This window comes from Cnephaeus nilssonii (genome assembly GCF_951640355.1).
Source record: "Cnephaeus nilssonii genome assembly, chromosome: 12".
Classification (NCBI taxonomy): Eukaryota; Metazoa; Chordata; class Mammalia; order Chiroptera; family Vespertilionidae; genus Cnephaeus; species Cnephaeus nilssonii.
The window spans coordinates 21159618-21185100 of record NC_137083.1 but is presented as its reverse complement, the minus strand read 5'-3'; the positions used below and the strand labels follow the sequence as shown (position 1 = coordinate 21185100).

Sequence of the window (25483 nt, the reverse complement as noted above, 5' to 3'; positions counted from 1 at the left end):
CGAAGTTTTTCCTTTATGTATGGAATCAATGATCCTGTGGAATTTCTCAGAGTGACTATTGCCAATTCTCAATATTATAAATTAAATATTCATAGAAAAAAAATGTTATGAAAGCAGTTAGTCATTGCAAGGCAGTTGCAGTTAAATGGCCACATGGAAGTCACATCATTAAACACATGAGGGAAAAAAAGGAAAACAACAGCTTGAGTTTCTTATAAGGATCACTATTCTTAACATTAAAGCAATCCATCCAGGTAGGTAAAATACTTAACAGGATTGTCTACTTTTCATAGAGAATATCATCTCTCCTAAAAGATGGAAAAGGAATGCATATAAAGTTGATCACACATCATTTATACACTGGCTTTTTGGCATCACACAGTAGTAAGAAATAAAAATATTGTATGCTATATTGCATTAAAAAGAAATTGAAAGTATGATTTCTACATGTGTATCTTTTAAAATTTGACTTACCTTGGCATTGGGGAATAGCCCCAATTTCAGGGGGACAAGAGATTTTAACATGCAGAAGAAAAGGCAGACAAGTATTATTTGCATCCTTATTTGGGAAACAAAACACACTGAAAACTAATAGGACCCTCTGGGGAAGCTATAACAGTATTTCCAAAAAGCTTAAAGAAGGATGTAGACATTCATTTCCAGCTCCTGAGCTGAGTGGACCGCCTACCATGCTTCCGGTTCAGAGAGGCCCACGTCCCCTTCTCTTAGAGCGGTGAGGTTGGGACAGCGTGTTCTCCCAGAAAATAACTCTCAGAGAGCAAAGGGTTCCTGGAAGGTCTCTTTTCTTGGTCATGCATGTGTCCTCTGGGAGTTGCTATTTTCAAGGGTTTCTTGACACAGATTTCTCATACATAAAATCTTATCTTCACAAGAATACCATTTGACATCCGGCTCCCACTTTCATAGGGAGGAAATGAGTAATTAGGTTTCAATAAATCCAGGTAATTTAAAATTCAATATAAAAATTAATGCTTTCCAAAGAGCACATTGATCCCTGCGCCTGTTATCTTACTGGATATATTACAGCTAAATTTATAAGTGGATAGACTCAGAGGCACCCAAATGCACATTACTTTTCTCCCTGCCAGAGGGTTAAAACAATGGCAGTAAGTCAGCAGGTCACCCTGAACAGATAACTGTCAGTACTCATGCTACTGCTATGCTATGGAGATTCCTGTAAATTAAATCTATAAAAAATAAATTAAGAAGAGACAATTAGATCTTTGGGTCCACGTGTTTGAGGTTGGGGTTCTGGTTCTGACCTTGGTTTCTTTCTAGGAGATTTGCAGGGTGCCTCACCTCACTAAATACCAGGAGCCAAGTTTTTTCCCTTCCTCAAAGGAATCCTTGCCTTTACTGGGCTCAGATAAGGAAACTTTTAAGCACTGCAGATTAGAGTAGTTCTTTGGGGTAAATTTGGGTATGAAGGACACGCAAAAGTTCTGCACTTGGATTTCTTCTTCGGATGTATAATTATTTTTGTGTGGGGACAGACTGGGTGAGTGTTCAGATGCTCTGAGCTAGAGATTTACCAATAGGTTTTCCCTATCCTATATAATAAAAGGGTGATATGCAAATAGACTGAACGGCAGAATGAACGGTCGCTATGATGCGCACTGACCACCAGGGGACAGATGCTCATCACAGGAGATGCTCATCACAGGCACTGCCCCCTGGTGGTCAGTGCGCTCCCACAGGGGGAGCACTGCTCAGCCAGAAGAGCTAAGGCTGTCCGACTGACGGCTTAGGCCTGCTCCCCTAAGCCGTCAGTCAGAAATCCCCCGAGGGCTCCCAGACTGCGAAAGGGCATAGGCCGTGATAAAGGATACCCCACCCCTGAGTGTACAAATGTTGTGTACTGGGCCTCTAGTTAATTAATAAAAGAACTATAGAAATCATACATTTCTGAATTCAAGCAAGGTATCATGACTATGTAATCACTAGAGGCTCGGTGCATGAAATTTGTGCACGGATAGGGTCCCTAGGCCTGGCCGGTAATCAGAGCCAATCTGTAGGGCAACTGGTGGGGCGATTGGGGGATCCCTGCTGGCACCCACCTTGATTGGCCTGGGGCCTGTGGGCTGGGGCAGCTCCTGCATTGAGCATCTGCCCCCTGGTGGTCAGTGCACATCATAGTGACGGGTCGTTCTGCCGGTTGTTCCACCGTTCAGTCGATTTGCATATTAGGCTTTTATTATATAGAATGTTCCCTTGAAAAGATTTTGGTTTGTGAGTGTATTGCATTTTAAGGCACAGAAACAGAGTCAACAAAAAATTGATTATTTCTTATCATGTAGTGAGTTATTAATATGTACATTTTCTAGTAAAAACAATCTGAGAATTATTTACTTACAATAATCATTTGTTAGAGTTAGACAATATTTTAATTAAATAAATTCTAGCAGCAATTTCTAAAATGGCTGGGTGTGGGAGAATTTAACTGAAATGTTAAAAAACAAAGTAATTTGTCATTGGTCCCAGACAGATATACAGCTCAGATGTCCTGAATCCGACCATGTGTTGAATACTGAATGTCTTTGTTGTCCTAATTATTTTCTCTAACCTACTACATGCGGGTTACAGGAAAACTTTCAAAGAACAAAGAGAAATTGGAGGTTTACCTGTTACATTTACACCATCTGACCTTTGACACCAGACTGTTCGGGAAGAGCCTTTCCAAGCACTAGCCATCCATTTATACTCATAACACTGTCCATCTGCAGGGACACAATACACATTAACAGAAGCATTGTGCTGTCCAGAAGGATAATCGTGGTGATAGAGTATTAGTTAAATATTTATAAGCAGTTGAAAAGTGATAAAAAGGCCATCTCAAATGATGCAAATGCCAATTTGTTGTCCTGAAGTTGCCATATGTTACACAATTCCAGATATCACCTAAATCCCAAGTAATTTTCCATATCTGCTATTATACTATCTCATGTAAACCTGGATTTTAATTTTATGTTTTATTTAAACATTATAAAATATCAAACATATAGACAAGGACAGAGAATAACTAAAAAATTTTAATTACGCATCATGCCATTTAACAAGTATTACCATTTAGCCATATTTGCTTTAGTCTTTTTTTTTTTTTTTGCTTGTTGATGAGTGAAAAATAACACATAAACTTGATGTCCTATTACATTCCTTTCTGATCTCCCTCCATGCCTGTCCAGCAATACCCACTATTCTGAAGTAGATAGATGCTGTTCCTTTGATATAAATATACTATAAATATTATAAGGCATTATTTTTAGTCAGGCTCAACATTTAAAAATTATTATACCCTGAATCATTCTAAAACTTAATAGTCCATGTTACAGATGAACTATTTCTATGTGATTTTAATGTAGATGTAGTCAGTTTATTTTAGCTTCTATATAGAATTTCATGGTAGTAATTACTATAATTTATTGCACTATTTCCTTTAAGGGTGGACTTTTGGGTTGTTTTCAATTTTTGCTATTATATCAAGCCTAAGTAGTCAACCTTACGTAAGCCTCCGGGTGTGTCCTTAAGGTAACTATCTAGAAGGGGCATTTCTGGGTATCACTGTAGGGATAGCTGAAACTTTACTAAATGTAGGTCATTTTTTTCCTCTAAAAGGAGGCCATTTACATACCCACCAGCAGAGAATAAGGGCTACCATTGCTCTAAACCCTCACGGACCTTTATGATTTCCAGATTTAAAATTTTTGTTAGTCTTGTGAAAAGCTATCTTGTAATTTTAAATTGCAGTCTTCTGATTGCTAAAGCTATCAAACAGTAACAAAGATGTTTGGGGGCATTTAGATTTCCTCTTATGTGAATTGATCATGTATATCTGTTGGCCTTTTTCCTACTGAAATCTATGCTTTTTTTTTCTTATTGAGTTGTGGGACTTCTTTATTCTAGAATAGCAACTCTTAGAGTGTGGTCCAGGAACTGTAGGTGACTTTGACATTCTTTTAGAGCATGTGCAGGTGACATCTGTGTTAGGTAGATTTTCTTTATATTCCGGGGGGAGAGAGGCAAAAGTAGGTTTACAGTTGTGAGTATGCAAAACAGTTTATTCTTTTATTATTACTTATTAATTATTGTATTATTTTCCATATGAACAACTGTAAAGCTACTACTTTTGCCCAACCATGTACATAAACTAAATTATACCTGCAATAGATTGAACAAAAGTAGATAAGGAATCCAGCTGTATTCCTTTAAGCTACATATTACAGAGATTTGAAAAAGTGTGAAACAAGATCATGCTTGCCATTAAACTTATTTTCTTTTTCTTTTTGAAAATAGTTATTTTTCAGGAAATAGTTATAGTAACATACAGTTGGTTTATGATTATCTCTGACCTAATAAGAGACAAACATGTAAATTGACCATACCTCTGCTACGCCCACAGCCAATCAGGAGTGAGTATGCAAATTAACCCAACAAAGATGGTAGGTTAATTTGCATATGCAGGTGCCCAGTGACCAGCTGGGGTGGGACACCTGCTATGAGGGGGAGGAAGGGGGGCGGAGGGAGCTACAGGAGCGGTGGTCCAGCAGGGAGCGAGGACTTGGCGGCTCCCAGGTGGCCCAGGAGCAGGGACTTGCTGGCTCCCAGGTGGCCGGGAGCGAAGCCAGGGGAAGGAAGGCCTATTCTTGCACGAATATCATGCAACAGGCCTCTAGTTTATAATAATAAAAGCATAATATGCTAATTAGACTGGACAGCCGGATGACCTTCTGGACGTCCTTCTGGACGACCTTCTGGACGAAGCCAGGGCTGTGAGGGCCGAGGCAGCTGCTGTGGCTGCGAGAATGAATTTCATGCATCGGGCCTCTAGTTTAAAATAAATTAACAAACACTTCGCAGTTTGGGATCCTCAAGTGCTAAGAGTATAAAATTGTCTTATTTTGAAAAGGTTCACAATTGTTATAGACATTAATCCTTTGAAATTAATTGATATCATGAGTCTTTTTTTATTGATTAAGGTATTACAAATGCGTCCTTATCCCCCCATTGTCCCCTCATCCCCCCAGTCCTGCCTTCACCCTCACCCCCTGATGTCTGAGTCTATCGCTTATGCTTGTATGTATGCATACAAGTCCTTTGGTTGACCTCTCCATTTTTAAGTCTGTGGCTTGTCTAGTAACCTTGTTTATGGTCTATTTTACTGTGTAGAAGATTTAAATTTAAAGGTATTTTTATTTTTTCCATTTTCGTTTGTGTTTTTGGTGTCATATTGGGGAGATCTTCCATTCCCCCCCTCCACCCCCCACACTCAACTTTGTTTTACTTTTGAAGATTTCACATAAACGGGAGGTGTATGTTTCTTTACATTTTGGCAAACCTCATAATTCAAGTCACTTAAGTTTTACCTTGTGTGCATGTGTGAGTACATATTTGATAGATTTGAGTTTTTAATAGTTGTAGAATTCGTGGTTTAGCTTCTCTATTACTCTTGGTAAATTATAACATTCTAAATAGTCTAAGTTTTTACATTGATTAGCAAAATTTACTCACAGAATGATACTTTTCTAAACACTATTTTATCTGTAGCAATATCAATTTTCTTCAGTGATTTTGCATGAGGTGGCCTATTTTGCTAGTTTGGTAAAAAACAAGCTATTGATTTTGTTGATTATCTTTCTTCTTTGTTTTCTATCTCAGTGAATTTGTATTTATCTGTATTGGTTATACTGTTTCTCTTTTCTTTCTTTCTTTCTTTTTTTTTTTAATTGAGTTAAAAGCTTAGCTAATCTTAAACTCTTCTCCCTCCTATCTGAGCATGTAAGGATTTCAGTTCTCTTCTAAGTAATATACAACATTTGACATGTAATACTCTAAAAGTGTGGTTTTCCAGTTTTTACTTCTCTATGTGTTTGGGGAAGGATTTCTTTCTCAATTGTAATGTTATTGATGGGTAATTTTATTTAATTTTCATTCTGGGTAAACAATTCTCTTTCTTTCACTTGGAAATTACATCATTTATTGTAACCCCCGACCTTTCTCTCCCAGGACATATGGGATGTTTTATCTGGTAAGTTTGGGAAGATTTAACTGACAAGGTAGATCATTCTATTTCAGACCATTTGGCTTTCATTTTAAGCATTCTACTCCAACTTCTAAGCTTTCTCCTCTTACTTTTCATTAATAAAATGTGATATTTTGACTCCTATTTGCTATTATATGCCATACTCCTTCTTTTCAAATACAAGCAAGAAGGAAATAGTTGTTTGCTGAGCCCTACATTCTCCACTACACAGCAATATTTTTGTTTCATTTAGACTTCATTTGTATTCCCAAGCTATGACATTTTAATGTTCTGTGGTTCTTAAAAATGTCATGTATTGCTTGTATTTGGTGCACAGCTCCAAACATATAGACATATAGATATGTATATTCAAATTGGTTTGTATCACATTTAGAGTAATTTTTACCAGTAATTTGATTTATCAATTTCTGAAAATTTAGTAAAATCTCTCATTTTGCTGTAGATTTGTAATTTTTTATTTATTCATTCTTTTGATTTAAATACATTGAGTATATTTTTAGATTTAGACATGATCAGGAGTGTTATAGGTGTACAAATAATGAGCTGCTAATTGTCTCAGCTTTCTTTAGCCCATAAAAGTGGAAGACATTTTCACAATATTGAACATCTAATTTATGAAGGGTGGCAATATTTTTCTTCCTATACATCTTTAAAATTTAGAATCATACCCTAATGCAATTCTCAATCTTAAGTGAGATCTTGGCCAACTCTGCTTATTTAGCAGAAAATTCTATATCTTGGGCTTTTGCTTATCAACAAAAAAACTAAAATGAGTATATTTCATGAATTATACCACTTACCATCACATGATCTTGTTTCTAACATCTGCTCTGGGCACAGGTGTTGATTCTCTAGTTCTTGTATAATCACTGCTCTGGAACGGACCTGTATTCCACCAAAGCCGAGGTCCTCACCATTCACACAGGTGAGCTGACACAGGCTCCATGAAGACCAGTCCTTCAAATAACAGTCACCTGCAAAACACAGGTATGCAGTTTATACCCATATCCATAAGAATAGCCAGGCAGATAGTCATTTTATTTTTAACCCCACTGGGCAATGCTTGTAGGTATGCCGGTCATATTTGTAATATTTAGATAAGTATTTGATATTTCCAAATTTGTATGTAGCTTTATATGTTTGTATTAATGTTGTTATTTTCTGAGTGGATGTTATGGGTAAGGACTATGCATTGTGTAATGCTAGCAAATGTAAACTACTCCTTGTCTGTTATGATTCCCCTCCTCTTAAGAGACAGCAAATACTTGATTAAAACCTACTACCACGCTTGTCATTATCATTGTAAAGAGGTTTATTACACACTTGGTACTCCTCAAAGAAAATCTAAATACACATAGAACTTGTTTCCTAGGTATTCATAATTTCAAAAGAGCTTAAAGTCTAAGTCTGAGAAAGCCGGCATTTGTGCTTTATTCCTAGTTCTTCTCAGAGGTGTGCAGCCGAGAGCCAAATGAGCAGCTGCAGGAGTGGCAATAATGCACGCTATTTCCTTGATCTACATCTTCAATTCACTTTCCCTTTTTGTCAATTATTGTTTGAAGAATAACATGCATGCAATAATGTACAGAGACATCAGCACACAGATAGCTGAGTTTTCACAACCTGATTATATACTCATGTAACCAACACCCAAATTAAGCAACAGAGCGTTCTCAGAATCTCAGAAAGCCCCCTCATGTTACATATGGAATTGTGCCACATGTAGTTTTTTACGTCTGGCTTCTTTCACTCATTCATGTGTGTGAGATCCAGCATGTACATAGTACTTCTAATTTGTTCACTGTTATTGCGGTACTTTCCTCTCATTGTAGGACGTACCACAAGTTAGATATCCATTCAACTATTGATGGGCATGTGGAGAGCTGTAAATTTTTCCTATTATGAATATTACTGTTGTGAACATTTTAGTACGAATCTTTTGGTGAAGTTATATACATGCATGCCCACTGGGTATATATCTAGGAGTGGAATTGCTGGGCCATAGTGTATCATGTGTTCAACATAACATCTTCAAGCATTTTGAGAACAGGGAGGATTTAATGAAATGTACCTTTTGCACCTTTCCCATATATACATCCATTATTCAGGACTGATTGCTTGGTGATATTGTTCAGAGGATACAGAAAATTATGATAGAAAAATTCACAATGGGTTCTTATCACTTTAATTATTCCAGCCATATCACATGAATAATTCATATAGCCTTTTATTATGCTAAAATTGCCTAATATTAGCACAAAGTTGCCTGGATACTTGATTAATGAAAAAACTTCTTGTGCCATGATTAAGAAAGCCTAGAAAAAACATGAATTATTGACCAACAAATACATACATATAATAGTAAAGTGGGGTAATTTTTTGTAGACTTTATTATAGTATGTCATTAATTCTCTATCTAGTGTCATCCTGAAGGGCAGAAAATTCTTATAAATTTTGGAAGTGCTATGGAAAAAGGACTTAGTAAGAATTTTTAAGTAGTGTGATAATGTTTTAGAAACATTTCTATCCCCTAGGAAATGCTACTTTTGGGTAACTCAATTTTTAATTATGCAGAAGAAACTATTAAAATGGAAAAATCCCTGTCAATATGAATGTATATAACTTCACCTCAGTGATTGAAAACTACATGAATATAAACATATCTTTCTACTAGTAGGCTTTATCTTTGTGCTTATATCACTCGACACATGTGCTTTGTAAAAAAAAAAAAATCAATAAATTGTTTAAAAATAGTCTGTGAATGATATCATAACTATCCCCTAAATAATCCATGTCAGGACTCAAAGATTTAATAATGAGAGTGAGGCATTGTCTTTACTAAAAATATTTCTATATTTTGACTATATAAACCATCAACATAATAAACTACACTATGCCTGCCAAAGATATGACAATTAAGTATGTGAAATGCATTTCCTACTTCAGTATTTCTCTTTAAAGCATATTAGTTCACATACTGCTCGCTTTCAAAACCCATCATTGAAGGAAACTATCACCGGAGGACCTGAAATGAATAAATTGTAATTTATAAGAGAAGAACAGCCTTCTCCTGGATTTGTAATTACTTTAATTAGAATGCTGTGTTTGCCCTATTCTATGTTATTAAGGGATACTTCAGTTTTCCTTCCCATCATTTACCACATATTTTAATCTTATGTTTATTTATGTCATTATTGAATTAGCAACTGTTTCTCCCATAAGATAGTAAACTCTATGAGGACAGGGTAGGTTTGTTTCCCACTGTATCTCCAACCTTGAGCCCCGTGCCTAGTCTACAATAACATTTGATGAATAATCAAATGGGTGATCGTGCTGCAGGAAGTATAATGAAAATAAGTGGGGAGGCTCCACAATAAAGCATATGCCAATGCCTGGCAAGAATTCCAGTACTGCCCAATGTTGTGGGTGTAACAATGACCCTATTATTGGCACTGGAGAGGTGGTGTTGGACTAGGTAAATCTTACAACTTTTAGCTGAGGTCAGCTTTTGTTGACAATGTGGCCATTCAACATATCAGAGCCCCAAGGTTCAGTCTTTGGTCCTGGTTAGAGTCCTTACCTGTTGCCATAGCCTCAACCTCTGTCTGCTGTGAAGCAAAATGATTTTATTAGAGTATGTGTGAGATCTAAACTGAAACCAGACTAGGTTGGGGAGCAGGAAATGGAACAGGGTAATTACTGGATCAGGAAAAGGTTATTATTGACAGGTGTGGGAATGTCTAAGAAGCAACACTTTGCCTACGTCCAGAAAGTCAGATTTAAAAAAAAAAAATTATTTCTTAACTGTAAGTAGATTAAAATACCAGTGTGTGCAAATATTATTACATATACACAGTGAGAAATGCCCTCAAAGTCTAGCACATAGTTCAAGGTATCAGGGGTTATTTTATTTACTGCTTTGTTCAATTTTCAGTTCCTCTTAATAATAAGCTATAAAAACTGCCATTATTATCACTTCAAATAATTTACTTATTAAAGAATAAGTAAATTGATGAGTGAATGAATGGGCAACGCTTGTTGTCACAGTTTTCAGCTTTCAGACACTTAATTCTATTTAGAAAATTAAAAAAAATGTAACTTATCCATCCTTAAAGCTTTCTTAAGTTATATCCTTTTTATATAGAAAATATATTTTATGCCCTATCATTATTTGTTTACCAAATCCTCATTTTTATTTTTTGAGATCTTATTCAAAGTAACACATTTCTTAAACAGATATATTTTTTTCTTACCATCATTATAAGCAAATTGGGAGAATAAAAATTTTCATTTGACAGTAAAATATAGGTAATTCACTTTCAATTTTGTTAAGTTTGTTCTCTTCTAGTCCACTAGTCATCTGTTGCCTCCATATCTTTCTCAAGGCCTTAGGCTCATACTTGACATAGAGTTTATTTTGACCTTCTATCTACCCTCAAGTTCTCTGCATCAAACCCAAATTCCTAAATATTAGCTTATCACTGTCTGTCAGTTAGTTTTTTACTATTTGATAGACAACATTTGCTTTCCACATTTTATTGCATGCACCCCTCCTGTCCAACACTGCATCAGAATGATCTCTTTCAATGTTTTCATCTGTAATATTATTTTTTCACTCTTGAATGATAATTTAGTTGGGGACAGAATTTTAGGTTGATGATTATTTTCCATCACATTTCAAATACAGTCATGCGCTGCATAACGATGGTTCGGTCAACGACGGACCGCATATACGATGGTGGTCCCGTAAGATTCTAATGGAGCTGAATTTCCTGTAAGAAATGGAAGGATATATGGTTCAGGAGGAAAATTATTTTTCTTTGATGGGAGCAATATCTGTGGGGCTTGGCAACAGATTCCCTCTCACTCAGAGCACCTCAATTTTGAGTGTACAGATTACATCCCAAACAATCAGCCACTGACCTGTGTCAGCACGGAGCCTGTCACCCTATCACTACATATTCAAAGGGCACTACAACCCTTCCAGATCTAGCTTGCTGGTCTTCAGAGTACGTAGATGTAAATTCTTGTTGATCTTATACAAGGACGCAAGTACACAGGAGCAACCTTTAAACAAGTTTTAAGGGCCATTGATGCTTAGTGAAGCTTTCTGTGATAGTGTGGAGCCAGTATGTCCCTGTAATTTGGAAATATTTTCAGGTTGTAATGATGTAAAGCATAGATAAGTCTTACTTCTTCCATCAATTCAATGCCAGAGAGAGCTTTTTGGGTTAGAAAGGGTCAATGGAACCAAGAACAAATTCTCAAAGTCAAAATATTGAGTCCTCAGTTCTACATCCTCTCCATGTTAAACGACCTCTATTTTTATGCAAACCACAAATTTCCTTAATTCGACCATGCTCCAACATGCAATAGCCAAACCACATGGCCATGACCATCCCCAAAGTTCCCTTATCTATCTTGACTTCTCATTCCTACCGATCCTCCGGCCACTTTTCACTGCCCCCTGACAGTCACTATTATGGTGAACTACCTATGCCTTGCCTAGCAGTTTCTCCTCAATATTTTCAATCAATTCAGCCCACATCCCTGTTCATGGAGCAGCACTGATAGCTTTGATGTTCTATATCGGACCCTGAGAGAAGGAAGCAGGGGGAGGGCTTGTGGAACAGTGTTTATAAAGTCTACAGTAGTGTCCAGTAATGTCCTAGACCTTCACCTTCACTCACTGGCTCACCCAGAGCAGGTTCCAATCCTGCAAGCTCCACGCAGGGTCAGTGCACTGTACAGGTGTACCCTTTAAATCTTTTATACAATGCTTTTGCTGTACCTTTGTATATTTAGGTACAGAAATAAGATCGTGTTACAATTTCCTCTGGCAACATGCTGTACAGGTTTGTAGCCTAGAAGCAATAGGCTCTACCCATAGCCTAGGTTTGTGTAAGTGCAGTCTATGATGTTCACACGATGACGAAACCCCTTAATGATGCATTTCTCAGAACATATCCCCAATTGCTAAGTGACACATGACTGTATATTCCATTGTCTTTTGGCTTTCATTGTAACTAAGAAGAATTCTGCTATAATTCTAATTTTATCTTCCAAAAGCAGGTTATCTGTTTTTTTTTCTTTCTGAATGCTTTAATAATCCTCTAGTTTTCTACATTTTCTGTTTTAACTATAGTGTATCTAGGTATGAATTCATTGTTGATCCTATTTGAGACCCAGAGGAAGCTTTCATTATCAGTACTAAACTTTTTCTTTAGCTACTGTGTGTTTAAATGCTGCTTCTCTTATTTTCTATTTGTATGGTCTAGATCAGTGGTCGGCAAACTCATTAGTCAACGAGCCAAATATCAACAGTACAACGATTGAAATTTCTTTTGAGAGCCAAATTTTTTAAACTTAAACTTCTTCTAACGCCCCTTCTTCAAAATAGACTCGCCCAGGCCGTGGTATTTTGTGGAAGAGCCACACTCAAGGGGCCAAAGAGCCGCATGTGGCTCGCGAGCGGCAGTTTGCCGACCACGGGTCTAGATATCCTAAATAGCTGTATTTTCCATTCTTATTTTCTCAACTTTCCTTTCATACTTTTCCTGTCAAACATGAGCCTAAGGCCTTAATTACCATCCCCTGCAGATGTTAAAACTCTAGGGGGTGTGTGTGTCCACACTGGCAACATGGGGGTCCTGGACTTCACTCCTACCTGGCAGTAAGGAGGCAGCGCCCACCTTCATCCACACAACAGTTTCTGCTTGTTACCGGATATTATTGTACTCGAGGACAGCTGACATCCCTTAACCCAGATTATATAGCTTGATCCCGGTCCGGGTAAGAAATGATCAAAACATAAATTATGCTTTGCTGTTGTTACCTGGGCAAGGCTGGGTGCAGGTTTCCTCTAAGACCATTTTTTTATTCCCATCTATAATGGGTTCAACATCAGCACAGAATTCTTCATCCACCGCTTTGCTGAGATCATCGACCGACCCATCACTCACTACACAAGAAATGTTTCTTGTTCTGCTCCCTTCTCCACACTGGGCATCCTGGAATGAAGAAAGAAAGAACTAATTAGGAAAAGAAAAATAATTTGTTAGTGAGCTCCTCGCTTACAGTCATCTCTGCACCGTTGGTTTTGATTTATGAGCTGTGAAGGAAGTACTTGAAACCCTAGGGAAGAAGCCCTATAGGAGCACACGATGAACAATGTATTTGTTTTCTAGCCAAAAGGAGGCAAATAAATTTTCATTAAAACAAGTCAGTCTCCAGATGACTTACAAAATACAGGACAGGGGAGTGCTTGTTATCAAAACGAATTAAAGCAGTTATGAAATATCGAGGCACCTAAGATCTTTAAGAGGGAACACGCTGCGTGTCAGCTCTGAAAAATAATTCTGAAACTGTCTCCGCACATAAAGAACGCACATTCCCACACGACGTCCTGGGATTTGATACCTGCACTTGGCATGGAGACCACTGGCCATATTGCCACCGATAACAGGGCTTTACTGGGCAAGGCTTGGACTGCTCCATCAGGGCGGGGCACGGTCTTCCGTCACCCTGAAAGGGCTGTGTCACTGTCCGTCTTCGGATCATTTTCCCTTTAAGAGACACAGAGTGAGGCAGCGTTAGTGAGATGTTGCTGTTGCGCAAGCAGGCATCTTGTGGGGAGAAGGTATCCCAGACTCCCCTGAGGAGATCTGAGGAACAAACAAGTCTCAGGTGTTTTGGAAAGAAAGACACCTCGATTCAACCTTACTGAAGTTTACTGGATGTCACTGAAGGCAAGAGGGACATTCTATTTCGGATTCTTTGACCATCAGCCGCATGCTCATGAAGGGACAAACTAACCTGTGAGGCCACATGTTTGAGAACATTCTGACCAGGGAGACCACTCGGACAGCTGGCAGTTGACAGGGCACTCCACCATGCAGGATGTGTTCATCTGCCAGTTCTTCTCCAGGCCCAGCTGAAAGGACAGAGGCAGACCTGTTTGCATTGACATGAAGGCGTGACCACAGGGGATGGTGGATGGAAGGAGGAAGAAAGGGAGAGATAGAAGTTGGGATGACAGGAAAGGAGAGGAGAGAGGAAGAAGAAGCAAGATGCCCAATAGAATAAAAAGATATCTGGAGGACAAACACTCAAACTGTTAAAAATATAAAGTGAGAATGGGAGCTAAAGGCATAGGTTAAATGGAGGAAGCCACTTACTTGATATACTTATATAGTGTTACTTTTCAAATATGCAATGAATAAAAGTAGATTTAATCTCCAAGTAGGTTGAGTTTCTCTGAGGAACACATAAGTGTAAGCATGACTATTTTCTATTAGTTAAAAACCAAGAATGTCATCAATATATAGATCTATAATTGTATCTTTGGGACAACTTATTTTTATATGTTAATGTTAAACAGAAAAGCAAAAGGGAAAGGTTTTCAAGACAAATTGCTACTCAGAACTAATGACATAATGTATTGAAATACTATAAAACATCAGTTTTTAGTACACTAACTCTCTAAAAAACTCTGGTCACTAGACTTTTTTGATTAATATTATATATATATATATTTTTTTTTAATTACAAAGATTTTTTCTTCTAAAACTGATCTCAAGCTAACAGTGATATAATTCAACTTAGTGTTAGTCTCTCATCAGATAATAACACCGTGCCATTGTATTGGCACTGAGTTCCAACACTTATTCACATATTTTACTTTTAAAATATAAGATGAGATTTCAAACTCATCTACTGTATATGCAAACATTTAGAAAGTCTAAGGTACAAAGTAGCATTGAAATAGAAAAATTTAAGTGCATGTTAGGAGAATGTAATTTTTTAAAAATATATTTTTATTGATTTCAGAGAGAAAGGGAGAGGGAGAGAGAGAGATAGAAACATCAATGATGAGAGAGAACATTGATTGGCTGCCACCTGCACGCCCTCTATTGGGGCAACCCAGGCTTGTGCCTTTGACTGGGAATCGAACCTGGGACCCTTCAGTCCGCAGGCTGATGCTCTATCCACTGAGTAAAACTGGCTAGGGCAGAATGTAATTTGATATTCCTTGGGATTTTCGAGACCTTTTTTATTTTTGTATGAAGGAGCAGTTTATGGTACCTAATTTATATATTATGAGGTGGCAAAAGAAAATCTTTCTGAAATGTTATGCTGCGGTTCAAGTATAGCTCTTGGCTTTCAGTTACCCACTGAGAGAAGCTCAGATCAATGATTTGTGTACATCCCTCTGCAGGTGCTCCCACATATTCTCCACTGGTAACACTCGACAAAGATGAGTATTTGGTATGAAAATTTTTACCATATCACTTACGTAAAGTCTCCAAGTCACTTAAAGTCATGGGAGGCTGGGGATTAGAGTCTTAAGGTGATATGATAAAAATAATGTGTTATATTTAAGGTAGATTGCAGTTTCAAAGAGAGAGGGTTTGAATCATAAAATTGAACTACTACTAACTTATTTATATGACTAGAAAATTAAAAAGGATGACTGTTTATAGATATTTTGGGTAGCCAGTACTGAGAAATCCCATCCTACTTTTTTCTTTACACTTATTACATTTTTTCTGCCTATTATCTATCTATCTATCTATCTATCTATCTATCTATCATCACCATCTATATAAACATGTGTTTAATAAAAAAATCTGCTCAGGGATCAAAGGATAGGAAAGGAGAAATCAATTACTAGGTATCAGGTGAGTAAATGTCTGAAAAACATCAAAGACAAAAATACTATATAAATACTGGATGGGCTTAACCCCAATTTTCCTCTTTGTTGGGTAGTAATGCCATTTTTCTTTTCAGCTGTTAGAGAAACAGCAAGAGTTGGCTACTGCTGTTGCACTGAATGCAGGGTTTACACATGTGTTACCAGGCAGGCAATCAATCCACAGTTAAAAAGATCGCCAGCTTTTCTCAGGGCTATTATTTAATCCTACTGCATCCATAGGGGTGGCTAAATGGGATATGAGTTGTTTAATTCAATTCCTGCAGCGAGCAGTACTGTTCTCCCTGAAGACAGTGTTTGCCAGACCGTTATAATTTAAATCCCTAATCATCATTGCAATATTCAAACATAACAATATTTGTACATAGAGTAAACTTATCTAGTCTCCTGGATTCTTAAAATTAGTTATTTGTCAGGTTTTTATTTAAATTTTACTGTAGAAATAAGAACCCTTTTTGTACCTTTGTCCTGTAGTCAGATGAGCTATTTTAAAATTGGTCTTGTATGATTGGGGTTTAGCTTTCAAAAAGCTCTTAGAGCTTATTCATTGTACTAGTATATTTCATTCCAACTCAGGAGGGCATTTATATGTGAATTTGTAAGAAAAGAGACATATTAATCAACTAGAAGCAGATCATAGAAAACTCTGCAGCCAGCATATGACTATAATAATATTCATTTATAATAATGTTATTTTTTATAATGGTTCCATTACTTTAATGTTATTCGTCTCAAAAGTGATTCAGGTGTATAATTTCTAATTAAATCGAAAGTATGAATAGACTAAGTTATAAGATGATAGTGAGAGAAACTTATTAACTGGGCAACTAGTGTTCAGCACATTTGGGAGCTTTGTTCACATGGACAGAGATATAAGGAAATTAAGTTAGGTCTACATGATAAAGATATCAAATGGATTAACATGTTTTCATCTCGAGTTTTCCATTAGGAGTCAGAACAATTTACTGTGGGCATATAGAAGCCCCCAGGATGTGCAGCCAGAAGCGTGGTCAGCATGTCTACTGAACCCTAATGAGGGCGTAAGCTCTTCCGGTGTGTTCTAGGCATAGCGAGGCTTCTGTCTATCTTGGTTCACGTTTAACCCAGTGGGTCTCAGACGCAGGAGGAGTCTACACCTCTCAGGAATGTGAGTACCCTTTTGTCTGGAAACCAGACAATATAATTAAACCATGAAGTGTAGCTTCATGGAAACTAAGAAAGGCCGACAACTGTTTTCTCACATCGCATAGGGTCCTATCTAGAAAATGATGACATTATTTCTGCAAATTGAAGAATTAAGAATGACTATTCTTTGTACCTGAAAGATACTAATGGCAGACTCCATTCCTTTGTTTGAATTCCAAGCTCGCTCTCCTCCACACCTGAGTGCTTAGACTCTCACAGCTGGGTATCAGATCCTAATATCAAAATCTGCTTCAAACCCACTTGCGATCAATGTTTAGCAACAGAGAGAATGAATGATGGATCTTGGCAGGTGTCCCAGGCAACACAAAATTCAAATGAAATTACAAAGATGATGAGTAGTCTGATTAAGATTTATTGCCTATATTCACCTTGATTACTTATTGTTCCCCAAGCATTTCTCTCAGAAAAGGATAATTAGCATACCTCTGGGCTCCAAGCAGAACAAAATACAGGAAATTATGTGTAGAAATCAGGAATGTTGGATAGTGTCTCTTGTCAAGAGGGTGCTTAACAGCCTCTGAATGGTGTAAAACAACAACAACAAAACATCTGCTGGCAACGAGCTTCATGGTGCCCAGGTCACTTGGCTCAGCATGAATGGAAATTATTAGGGAAGAATTTACTCACAAAGATATAACACAGCATCCCCTCACCTCCTCACAATATTTCGGGTCAACCGACTTGCCATCACTTCGAACACAGTCCAACATCCTTGTTTTAATGCCATTTCCACAAACTGCCTTCTCACTCAGCTGACACGTACTCCAATCTGCAAGGAAGGGAGCCCATCAGAACAGAAGGCCATACATGAAACAGATTTCAAATGAAACTCTGATGACCCGAATCCCATATTTAATTCACAACTGCTTCTGAAGCCCCACAATCAATCATCCCACATGCAGAGCATATGGGTCCCGGCTCCGAACATATCAGCAGTCAGATGGAATTGCCTGGGTTGCATGTCGCTACAGGGATTATTCTGGAAGACAGATGTCTACTTGACCATCTTGACAGCCATTTGGTGATATTGTAAAAATGGAGCTGGCCTGCAGATCAAAAGTCACTTAAAAACGTTTTTTTCCTAATAAAAGCAGAAATTTCAATTTTAACGTTACATTTGTTTTAGCAAAATAATCATAACTTTAATGGATAGTACTTGCACTGGGCTATGTTCAAATAAAACACTGTTTCATTTCCAGACTTAGAATGTTTTAAAATATGCACTTATTTATTTCAAAATCATTTTGGTTACATTTATTTAATTCTCTCATTTCATGTCTTTTTCAAAAGAATCCTTTCATCTCTCTTTTTAGAGTAACCTGGCATATCCCCAAGAACTGCAATTTCCTTGTGTCATCAAAGAAAACTGAAGAGAAAAATCAAAAGGAACAAAAGCCGACCTGACTGCTGTTATCAGTGAACCATTTCTTTACTTTATATCACCATGAAAATTACTTTAAAAAATTCCAAAATAAGCTGCAGTGTTTCCCCAAGCCATATACACCCACAACGCTCTTCTTTCCTAGAGTATGTACCTTGATGGTAAGAGGTGAGGATTAGGAAAAAAACTGAATTTATAATAAGCCTTTTTTCCTGAAAAAAATACTCTTCTATCCATTTTTATCTGCACCTTTGATAATAATGAAATGGTTATATTTATATACTCTCTGGCAAGGGTGAGCTTGCTGTCGTTTTTACATCGGATCCATCATGCCTATGAAGAGCCCTCACATGAAGAATTGTTGTCCCAGTGTGTTACAGCAATTAAACAACTTCTGAAGCAGAAAGGCATCTTTCAGTAAGTCTGACACCCACAGGAAAGTTATCTTACTTACACCTTCCCAAAGTGGGAGGATGTCTTAAATAGGACGAACTAGACTATTCACAATCTACTGTCGGGCTAATGTTTGTGTGATATTTTCACTTCCTATATCTTGATATTTATTAAAAATATAATAGATAAATATCTCTGTCATCAATAAAGAACAGTTTCTGGCAGCATGTCCAAAAGGCACACGGACGGAGATGAACAACTCTCACGGATCGCTGCTAAGCTGACACACGCGGGCTTCGGCCTTTAACTCTGTGATGAGGTGACTACCCACCTACCTGTTACGTTATAATCATAGTGGAAGCAGTTCCTGTTCAGGTTACAGGGTTCCTTCTCAACAGCATCAGGGCAGACTCTTCCCTCATCAGCAGGTTGTCTGATGGGATCAGCTGACCTCTGCCGGAAATTGCTTTGATTGCAAGGCTAACAGAGAACAACACAACTCCTCAGAAAGGTGAATACTCAGGCACACGAGGGCTAATGTGTTAGGGAGCGCGCTGGAGCAGGAGTTAGTATGCTGGGCCCGCTGACTAACGGGCACAATCTCATTCCACTTCCATTTCTTCTTCTGTGTGATCAAAGTGTTGGTGAGCGTCTGATCTAGCTATAAGATGCTGAAGAGTTTATGTGTCAAATATTAATAGACACATATCATAGGTACACAACACATTCATATGGTCATATTAATTATTGTAGATCACTAATACAGACATTATCTATCTATCTATCTATCTATCTATCTATCTATCTATCTATCTACCTACTTACTACCTAATATAGTCTGTTGGTCCCCAAAAAACATTTTAAGGGTGACTGTAAATAACTAGCTGTTAGTGATATTTATTTTCCTAAGGCACATATACATATGCACACAAATACACAAGCAGGTAAAAGATTGGCTTGCATTCTCTTACTGGTATAGGTGTGTTCTGAAAGCATTTGGCTTCTAAGAACAAGAGCAGTAACTTCAAACCTGACATTCATGGAATGAGGAGATCATCTGCATACCCTCGTGAAACAGTTGATTCTTTATTACAACTTAACTGCATCCAAGTCAACTGCTAGCCCTGTTTTGTTCCTGCTCTATCATTTGGCTGCTAGTCAGCACCTTTCGTAATATTAACACTGAGCTAGAAATTTAATTTTTCCTTGAAAACATGCATTATAAATGTTTTGACGCTGTTCTGTATTGCATTTCAGCAAATTAATTCCACATTTCATGCAGTTTCCCTATGCTTCTGAAGCCATTTTGAAAGGTGCAGCTTTACAAAGGTGCCCAGGGGTAAACCCAATTTTCTACATCATCAGCCAGTTCTGTTTCAAACGACTCTCTTCCCAGGGTCCCCTGGAAGAGCCCCTACGGGCTGCTGAAATCTAGAAGCTTTTGTGTGATTTGAAACTCTCAGCTGGCTTCCCAGGCCCAAAGACACACAGAGTCAGTGTGTGGAAAGAGATTCATTGACGCACAGCTTCCTTCTTTCCACTCCCTCTCTCTCCAGGATCATTTGTGCTTTAGTGTCAATACTCCTGCTGCAGAACCCCCACTGGGTGCGAGATTATTCCTACAATTTAAGTAAAATGGATTGGGCAAAAAGCAAGGGACGACAATCACCTGACACCATTAAAGTACTTTTACTAGAGGTTTATTCTTTGTCCCTTTACCTGGAGGGAGTCATTATCACCACGGCAGTTCTTAACCCGCTGTGTATTTGTAAGCCCATCTGCAGGCTTTCTGTGCTGGGTGAGGAGGATGGTGGAGTACAAAGCTTGCAAGAGGTCAAGCTGTTCTAGCGTGAGTGGAAATATTGCTGACTTCACATGGCACAGTCATAGAAGAAAGTAGCCAAGAAAATACACCTTGCTTTGTAACTAATTTGGTAAGTAATTCAGAATAATGTCGCTAAAACGTTAGTGGTAATGAGTTAAGCAACCTCGATATTAATGAATGGCTAATCGTCTCACCAAAGTGCATCGAGTCCACGGACCCCATTCGGATATCACACAATCCTCAGGACACGGTAATTTGCACTCTCTGGAACCCAGGGGCATCTCTTCTGGGTCACAGAGGTAATCCTCTACGTGCTCAGAAGGGCCATCCGCCGTGTTCTGCATGCATCTGCAAGAAAACATACCTATCAATGAAGGAACCAGGACAGTTAATAACAAAGGCCAACCCATAGAATAGAAGGCTCATTTTAAGACATCATTGCGGGGGGAGGGAGAGGTGGTGTGGAAAGCTTTGCATTTAATGAATAAAATTCTTCAAACATGAGGACATAAAATGATCTCTGCCTCTCATAAATATTCATAGAGCTGTGGTATGATTTTAAAAATTATCCTTGTAGGCATCGTCACAATTTTAAAAAAGTACTAGATTAGCCACTGTGGCCGGCCTGTGTGACTCAGTTTGTTGGGCGTTTCTGTTTGATTCCCTGGTCAGGGCATATGCTCGGGTTGGGAGCTCAATCCCCAGTAGGATATATTTGGGAGGCAGCCTATCAATCATCTCTCTCTCCCTTCCTCTCTCTCTAAAAGTCAATAAAAACATTTTAAGAAGTATAGCCACTGTGTGTATATAAACTCTATATGTCTTCCTCTGAAAGGAGAGGGTCATTGACCTAGACCCGTGGTCAGCAAACTGCAGCTCGTGAGCCACATGCGGCTCTTTGGCCCCTTGAGTGTGGCTCTTCCACAAAATACCATGGCCTGGGCGAGTCTATTTTGAAGAAGTGGCGTTAGAAGAAGTTTAAGTTTAAAAAAATTGGCTCTCAAAAGAAATTTCAATCGTTGTACTGTTGATATTTGGCTCTGTTGACTAATGAGTTTGCCGACCACTGACCTAGACTAATGAGAAGTAGTCCAAAGAGATTCATACAGGGGTTGTAATTTGGGAATACAATGCTTTTTTTTTTTTCTTCTGAACAAAATGGTAGAGTCTATAGTGAAGGTAGATTCATAAATCATGGAAGACCAGTCACCCTTAAATCTCCTAGTGAGAGGTTTCATAAAGTGTTTTTGAAAGTAGCTGATGGCATTTATCAAATTGTTTGGCAAACAAAAAGATATTTACCATCCTATCTGCTGATAACTTTAAAAGAGAGCCAGAAGTGGAAAGACAATTAAAATAGGTATAGCACAAATTCTCTAAATGTGCTTGTTGGATTTCCCTGTATCTTGACCTTTTAGATGGTTTTCTTTTTAACAATAAACTCAAACACTTTATTACATATCATTCTATTATAAGTAGTCATGAAGGGCTCTTCACCCACCTTTGGCAATCTAATAAATGTGGCTAGTACCAGACTTCACTTGTACCATAGTTAACTCTCTGTGTACGTTTCTCGTAAAAGAGAAAAACCTTACCCCTCATCTATCACTTGGGAAGGTCAACCAAATCAATGGGTATAGGAACAGAACTGCATTGCAAGAGATGGAAAGGAAGGCTTGAGCTCTTAAGCCTCTCAAATCCATTGTGATGTATTAAACTGTGAGTTGAATTACATTACTAATTATACCTGAAATTTCAACTATTTTCAGGAATTCAGTAGGGACATTGCATCTTCTCATATTTGCTCTACAGAATAACCCTTTATATAGTGCTGCCTAATTTAAAATAAATGTTGTTTTCCTGTGTGATACATTCAGACTAAAAAAACTGTATTGCTGCTCCTGTCTTAATTAGCTTTATACCCTGAAAAAATATCTATACAAATACCCTCCTCTGCAGGTTTTGTAAATTGCATAAAAGAGCAATTGCAAAAACAACAGAAAGGTAGATGTCTGATTTCATTGTTGAAAGAAAAATTAAATTATAAATGTCTTTGGGAGTATTTTAGTTTCTCAGGAAAAAAAGTTCGACCTTCACTGGCATTTTTCAAAATGTTCTGCTGACAGCGGCTGTGAGAGGACATGGAACAAAGGGGACAGTTCAATGCTCAAAGTTGAATTTGCTGCTAAGAAAACACTGCATTCATGGCAGGTACTGACACAGGTACAAGGATCAACTTGCAAAGTTACCTATTGATTCAGAGTGAAGGACAGATGTTCAATATAATGTAGTTATATACACAAAAATTCATTTTCAAAGGTTTTTTTCTTCCTTTAACTTTTATTATGCAGGTAACATATTAATTTTTAAAAAATCAGAATCCTGTATAATAAAAGGCTAATATGCAAATTGTCCCCTTAACCTAGAGTTTGTCCCCTCCCCCCAGCTGGCTGGACCCCACCCATGCATGAATTCGTACACCAGGCCTCTAGTCCTCTCTAATAAAATGGTAATATGCAAATTAACCATCACTCTGCTACATAGACCACGCCCACCAGCCAAACCACGCCCACCAGCCAAGCCACGCACACCAGCCAATCAGGGTGAATATGCAAATTAACCCCAATCCATGATGGCTACAGCCACAGAGAGCAAGGTTTCCCAGGTAACAGAGCAAACCAAGCTTTCCATAGCCGTTGCACGCCTAAGCCTCCACTCAAGCTACAAAGTTTCAATTATAGAAGGTAAACAAATTCAAACAAATGGCGGCAGAATGGAGCTTGAGAGAGCAGGCCAGGGTTGCCGGCGGCAACAGGGGAAGCAAAGCTTTCCACACACCCTGGCCAGGTTCACCCGCTTAAGGCTACAAAGTTTCAATTGTAGAAGGTGAATTAACTGCCACAGAAATGGCTGCCGCCCCAGGCTACAAAGTTTCAATTGTAGAAGGAAAATAAATTCCAGATACCAGGGCCTCCCCTTGGGTTGCCAGGGGGCGTGGCCGGCCTGCAAACCACCACAGGCCCCTCGCTCAGGCCGCTCCACGCCCCAAGGGAACCCCACCCTGATCCGGGACACCCTTCAGGGCAAACCAGCTGGCCCCCACCCGTGCACCAGGCCTCTATCTTATCTAATAAAAGAGTAATATACAGATTGATCATCACTGCAACACACAATATAGCTGCCCCCATGTGGTCAAAGATCCTGCCCCCATGTGGACACAAGATGGCCACTACAAGATAGCCAGCAGGGAAGGGCAGTTGGGAGGCACCCGGCCTGCAAGGGAGGGCAGTTGAGAGGGACCAGGCTTGCAATGGAGGGCAGTTGGAGGTGATCAACCCTGCAGGAGAGGGCAGTTAGGGGTGACCAGGCTGGTAGAGGAGGGAAGTTGGGGGCAAACAGGCTGGCAGGGGAGCAGTTAAGCATCAACCAGGCTGGCAGCGGAGTGGTTAGGGGGTGATCAGGCTGGCAGGCAGAAGCGGTTAGGGGCAATCAGGAAGGCAGGCAGGCAAGCAGTTGGGAGCCAGCAGTCCTGGATTGTGAGAGGGATGTCCGACTGCCCGTTTAGGCCCGATCCCACCAGGACCGGGCCTAAACGGGCAGTCGGACATCCCTCCAGGAGTCCCAGATTGGAGAGGGTACAGGCTGGGCTGAGGGACAACCCCCCGCCATGCACGAATTTCGTGCACCGGGCTTCTAGTAAATAATAAAATTTCACATAATTCTATCAGAGATAACTACTCTAAAAAGATATTTAAACATATATTTTCCTTTCATTAAATACAAGAAAACTTTACTGCTATTTGTACCATTTAAGAAAAGCAAAACACACAAGCAATATATTATAGACATCTAATTTTTCTAAGTTATTAATTTTAATGACTACATTTTAATTCCATCACTTGAATGTGCCACAACTGCTAGAAACACTTACTGGTGACATTCAATTTATTTATGTTTCATTTATTTTATTTGGCATTAATGATTTTATTACTCTAGAATGATAATAAATATTTGGATCAAGTTTTGACCTCAAAGGAAGGCCCTATAAATTCTTTTGCTTTTTTCAAATTCTTGGCCTTTTCTCTCTCTATATGAAAGGAATTATGCTGTGAGAAAACTGAATTATATTCAGAAACATAGTATAGACTCAAGTTGGAGGCCACAGGTGTAGGAAAAGGAGGTGCATTGTCAGCAGAGAATTCAAAAGCAACAATAAAAATAACCACATAGCTCTGTTTTTATTATCGCAATGTGCTGGCACTTTAAAAAAAATGCCAGGGAAAAAAATACCTCTTCCCACCAGAGCAAATCACTTTTATCACCCAGCCTTTGAAATGTCATACCACCCTAATAGCAAAAGAACAAGATGGAATATATTGAATCCTGCTCTCAAAGTCTCATGTATCCTAAAATGTCACCCAATGCTTGCATCAAAGCAGGACGTTTTGACCTTAATTAGCTGAGGATAAGGTTTAGGGAGGTACACTCCTCAATCAGTACAGAAACATTATTACATGATCAGAGATGACAATCAATGCTGACCTTTTCTCTTCTCTATTTTCATTAAAGATGTTTACTGGAAAATAATTTGATCTGAAAAGTTACTTAGTTTAGGATGTGTTTGGAAATGTTAAGAATATTCACAGAGAAAAATGAAGCAACATGTAGAGAGAGTTGTAGGGAAAGCTGAAAGAATAGTAGTTCTTTATTATAAACTAGAGGCCCAATGCATGAAAATTCGTGCAAGAGTAGGCCTTCCTTCCCCTGGCTGACAGCACTGGCTTGCCTCCAGCACCCTGGACCCGGGCTTCCCTCTTCCAGCCCCCCTGGCAGGCACCCAGCACCCAGATTGCTCCCTTCCTCATGGCCCGAGGGCACCCGAGACCCGGGCTGGTTTCACTGGGGCCG

At 38.6% G+C, this 25483-nt stretch overlaps 1 protein-coding gene across 1 annotated transcript in view; it reads right to left on the bottom strand.

The window, feature by feature from the left end:
* Window positions 1-25483, bottom strand: part of THSD7A (thrombospondin type 1 domain containing 7A) — a 318444-nt gene that overhangs the window by 10429 nt on the left and 282532 nt on the right. The window contains exons 16-23 of the mRNA XM_079785601.1: window positions 20770-20923; window positions 19086-19230; window positions 17630-17745; window positions 13874-13991; window positions 13478-13623; window positions 12894-13068; window positions 6859-7032; window positions 2643-2738 (exon numbers count right to left, since the gene is read on the bottom strand). Coding sequence (XP_079641727.1) covers window positions 2643-2738; window positions 6859-7032; window positions 12894-13068; window positions 13478-13623; window positions 13874-13991; window positions 17630-17745; window positions 19086-19230; window positions 20770-20923 — 1124 coding nt within the window. The remainder of the gene's footprint in view (window positions 1-2642; window positions 2739-6858; window positions 7033-12893; window positions 13069-13477; window positions 13624-13873; window positions 13992-17629; window positions 17746-19085; window positions 19231-20769; window positions 20924-25483) is intronic.